At 53.1% G+C, this 4,943-nt stretch overlaps 1 protein-coding gene across 1 annotated transcript in view; it reads right to left on the bottom strand.

Moving 5' to 3' along the window:
* EMWEY_00051510 (hypothetical protein) overlaps positions 1 to 834 on the bottom strand; it is a gene marked incomplete at both ends in the record, with an annotated part of 2,738 nt that extends 1,904 nt beyond the window's left edge. Inside the window, one exon of the mRNA XM_013479710.1 lies at positions 1 to 834. This exon is cut by the window's left edge and continues 1,904 nt beyond it. Within this exon, the coding sequence (XP_013335164.1) occupies positions 1 to 834 (834 nt within the window).
* Between the last annotated feature and the right edge of the window lie 4,109 nt (positions 835 to 4,943).

Below are 4,943 nucleotides of genomic sequence, written 5' to 3'. Positions count from 1 at the left end.
TGTTGCTGCAGCTGTATCTGCTGCTGCGCCTTCACACCGAAGGCTTTCTGGCGCAGCAGCAGCAATTCTTGCTGCTGCTTGCCTTGGTAACTCTGATGGTGCTGCTGCTGTTGCGGGACTTGCTGCTGCTGCTGCTGCTACATCTGCTGCTGCTGCAAGTTGTGATGCAACTGTAACAGCTGCTGATCCACATACGGCGGCTGGTGCTGCTGCTGTTGCTGCAGTTGCTGTATTTGCTGCAGTTGCTGCGGCAACTGCAGCAGCGGAAGGATCTGTTGGTCTATTAGCTAAACAATCTACAGGAGAAGGGATAAAACACTGCTGCGTGTCTGCGTCAGCATCTGCTGCTGCTGCTGCTGCTGTTGCTGCTGCTGCTGTTGCTGCTACTGTTGCAGTTGCATCTGCTGCTCCTGCTGCTGCTGTTTCTGACGAAGCTGATGTATCTGGAAAAGACACGCATGCACGCGGCACAACACATTCTGTGCATTCTGCTGCTGCTGCTGCTCTTGTTGTTGCTGCTGCTGTTGCTGCTGCAACTGTTGCTGCTGCAACTGTCGCTGCTGCAGCTGTTGCAGCTGGCATCGCATCGGTATTGCAGCTGCCGCTGTGTGGTGTAGCTGCTGCTGCCGTTGCTGCTGCTACAGCAGCAGCATCCAGAGGCCCATGCTGCTGCTGTCTTGTTGGTTGCTGCAGCGGTGGCTGCAGCAACAACTCCTGTTGCTGCTGCTGCTGCTGCACCTCATCGGCCTGTGGGGCGGCTACACATACACCGGGTTGTGCTGCTGCTGCTTCCCCCTCTAAAGAAACAGAGGCTTGTGGATGATCTACATGCATGGCTAGGCCAGTTGCTGCTGCTGCAGCAGCTGCAGCTACTGCTGCTGCTGCTGCAGCTGTTTGTGCTGCTAGGTAAGTCAGAACGCGGCCGCCTTTGCTGCTGCTGCTGTGCGCTACACTGCAGCAAAACGTGCTGCTGCTGCTGCCTACAAAAACGGAAATAGAGCTCAGTGCTGCAAGTAGCAGCAAGGGCTTTTCTTGCTCCCTTGCTGCTGCTGCTGCTGTTGTTGCTGTTCCTGCGGCGGCGGCCGTAAGTGCTGCTGCAGCTGCTATTGCTGCTGCTGCTGCGGGCGTGCTCTGCCGCTGCTGTTAACGACTTGGGCGGGAGATAGCGCATGCGCTCTGGCGGGCCAGTAGCAGCAGCCGCAGCAGTAGAAACAGCAGCAGCAGCAGCAGCAGCACCAGTGCAGCAGGCTCGAGTTTAGATGCGACTTAGGGCTTATGCCGCGTGTGGGGGGGTAAAAAAGGAGATACCAGCAACAGCTGCTGCTCCTGCTGCAGAAGGTGTGCAGGGGAAAGGGCCAGCTGCTGCCGCTGCTGCTGCTGCCTGCGCGCAGCAGCAACTGCAGCAGCAGCAGCAGCAGCAGGACGTATGTTGCTGTCGGTCTGCTGCAGCTAAACAGGCGGATTACTAAGAAAGCGGATTCTTAAGAACACCCAAAAATAACCTTTGCCTTTTCTACGAGGAGCTGCTGCTGCTGCTGCTGCAGCGGCTACTGGCAGCTGCTGCAGCAGCCGCCGTAGCAGCAGCAGCAGCAGCAGCAGGTTTGTTCAGGTCTTCTGTTGTACTACACAGCAACAAAACTCAGTTCTTCCCCATTAACTTTCTCTTCCTTAACACAAAATTATTTGCTGCTTTTGCTGCCTCGAGACGTCCTGCTGCTGCTGCTGTTGCTGCTGTTGCTGTTGCCTTTGTTGCTGTTGCTGTTGCTGTTGCTGCTGCTGCTGCTGTTAAGACACTTGCTGCTGCTCGTGACCCATTCGTGCGGCTGCATGCCAAACCCCCAAGGCATTATGCTGCTGCTGTAGTGTGTGCTGCTGCTGTTGCTGCTGCTCAATAGCTGTATCTAATTCTGCTGTTGTTGCTGCTGCCCCGCATGCAAGCAGCAACATGTGTGCAGTTGCTGCAGCGCAGCAACAGATTTTGCTGCAGTATGTTCTAATAGCAACAGTGACCACAACGAGTAGAAACTGCAGCAGCAGCAACAGCAACAGCAGCAGCAGCAGTCGTGTCCTGTAACACCTACAGACACGGCTAGACCGGTAACTGTAGACACACGAACTACAGCAGCAGCAGCAACAATAGCAGCACGTAGAAGCAGCTGCAGCAGCAACAGTACCTCTGCTGCTGCTGCGGTGTACGTACAACTCCCCTCTTCTTAGCTATGCATGCATCTTGGAGCAACAACTCGTTGGCTCCGTGAGCAGCAGCAACCGCAGTTGTCGTAGCAGCTGCTGCAGCAGCAACTGTAGAATCAGCAGCAGGAAAAGTAAGTATAGCAGCAGCAGCAGCAGCAGCACCAGCCGCAGCACGAGTTAAGGTGCAGTAATTGCTGCATTTGTTGTACCTGCTGCAGCAGGAGCAACTCTAGTAGCAGCAATTGAACAAGCAGCAGCAACAGCAGAAGCAGCAGCAGTTAGTCAGCTGTCTAGGAAAGACTCTTTGAACTCTGCAGCAGGAGCAACAGCAGCAGCAGCTGCTGCTGCTGCTGCTGTTGCTGCAGTTATTGCCATAGCAAGCATGTGTTTACCCCTTGTACTAAACCCTACAAAACCCTAAACCCTCTAAGTGCTGCTAACATATAAGAAAACCCTAAACCCTAATAAACCCTAAACCCTAATAAACCCTAAACCCTTGTAAACCCTAAACCCTAAACCCTCATACGACCTAATACGTAAAAGAGAAAATGTTGTTGCTGCCTTTGCTGCAGTCATAAAGAGAGCAGCAATTGAGGCAGATGGGCCGCATTATACTGCTGCTGCAGCAGCTACTGCTGCAGCTGCTGATGCAGCAACTGCTGCTGCTGCACCTGCTGCTGCTGGTGCTGCTGCTGCAGCAGCAGGACAGCAATTGGGGAAAAGAGCAGCAGCACCTTACATGCCCAACTTGGTGCGTCTCCAGTGTCTCCTCTTGTTGTTATACCTGCAGCAGCAACACCAATCATAAACAAAGGATATATGCTACTGCTGCTGCTGTCGCTGTTGCTGCTGGTGCTACTGCTGCTTATCTTGCTGCTGCTGCTGCTGCTGCTGCTGCTGCTGCTGCTTACTTGATCTTGCAGTCAGTCTTCATCCGTACCCAATGAGGGATCGGACGATTTTGTTTTTGCTTCTTGCCGAGCCTCTTCTTGAGGTTTAAACCCTTAATGGAACCCTGCAGCAGCAGCAGCAGCAGCAGCAGCACAGCAGAAGCAGCAGCATGAGTAGCAGCAAGTGTGGTAGAGACGCATGCAAGGAAGATTACAACTGCAGCACAGATAACACAAAAACAGCGACAGAAGAAACGCCAAAAGATGCAGCAAACTAGCAGCCCAACACCGCTGCTGCTGCTGCAGCAGAAGCAGCGGAAACTGCCAGAAGTGAATCAAGGAGGAGGAATATGCCGCAATGACAACACATCTGCTGCTTTTGTCTCGGCTGCTGTTGCTGCTGCTGTTGCTGCTGCTGCCGTTGCTGCTGGCAACAGCGGCATGCGTAGCAGCAGCAGCAGCAGCATCTGCAGCAGCAGGTATATATCTATTTTTATGTTAAAAAAAAAGAAATCAATATGAAAAAGGAAAGAGAGCAGCAGCAGCAACAGCAGCAGCAGCAGCAGGACCCACCATCTTCACCAACAGCTGCGCAGCAGCAAAATAATTGGGGTGTATAGGCAGTTCTTGTTTGTTATTAATTGCCTTAAACCCTCTATTTAATAAAATCTAACCTTGCTGCCTTCCTTTGCTGCTCATGCTGCTGCTGCTGATGACGATTGGGGCTTTCCCCACAGGGGCAGCTGCAGCCGCTGCTGCTGCTGCTGCTGGCCGCAGCAGCAGCGCCCCAGGAGCAGCAGCAGCAGCAGCAGCAGCAGCAGCGGATGCAGCAGCAGATGCAGCACGTTAGCTAAGGAGGCTGCTGCTGTTGCTGTTAGGTAATAAGACCTTTAAGGAAATAAAATTACATCATACTTTATAAACAATTAAACAATACACAAAAATAACGCTACCCTATATTTGCTGCTGCTGCTGCTGCTGCCTGCGTCATAAGTCTGCTGCTGCTGCTGCTGCTGCTGCAGCAGCAGCAGCAGCAGCGTGGGCAACAAAGACAAGAGGCTTAAAAAAATGTTGCTAAGAACACATTAAAATAAACGGCTTAATTATTTATAGCGTCTCTATTACTTCTTGTAGAGAGGTAGGCAGCATGCAGCTGCTGCTGCTGCTGTTGCTGCTGCTGCTGCAGCAGCAGCAGCAGCAGTAACATCAGCTCATGGGCCATCGACGCGACCGCAGGGACCCCAGGCGGCAGCAGCAGCAACAGCAGCAGCAGCAGCAGCAAACACCTTTCTCTCTCTGTCTTAACTTATCTTGTATATTTGCTGCTGTCTTATTTGACGTGTTGCTGCTGGTGAGACACTTGATTGCAGCAGCAGCAGCAACAGCAGCAGCAGCGCGGGGGTCGCTGCTCTCCGACCACCGGATCGGTCTCCGCGTCAACTAACAGCAGCAGCAGCAACAGCAACAAGTGCTGCTCCTGCTGCTAGAGCAAGTTATGCTCTAATAAGGATTTAGATTTAGTTTTTTTTGCTGCAGCAAGAGGCAGCAGCAGCAGCAGCAGCAGCAATTCGCCTCTTCTTCTTGAGTACACCGCACACTCGATCCTCCGTCGAGGCAGGGGACACACAACCCCAACTGCAGCAGCAGCAGCAGCAGCAGCAGATTCAACTAGAGCAGCAGCAACAGCAGCTTCTGCGCCGCTGCTGCTGCTATTGCACACACAAATGTGCAGCACCTGCTGCTGCTGCTGCTGCTCCCCTGCTGCACCTCCGCATGCTGCTGCTGCTGCTGCTGCTGCTGCTGCAGCTACTGGCGCAACTGGACTCTAAAGACCATTGACTCATATAAGCAGCAGTAACA

Source organism: Eimeria maxima, genomic scaffold (genome assembly GCF_000499605.1).
Source record: "Eimeria maxima Weybridge genomic scaffold, Emw_scaff1325, whole genome shotgun sequence".
Classification (NCBI taxonomy): Eukaryota; Apicomplexa; class Conoidasida; order Eucoccidiorida; family Eimeriidae; genus Eimeria; species Eimeria maxima.
This window is presented reverse-complemented; position numbering and strand designations above follow the sequence as displayed.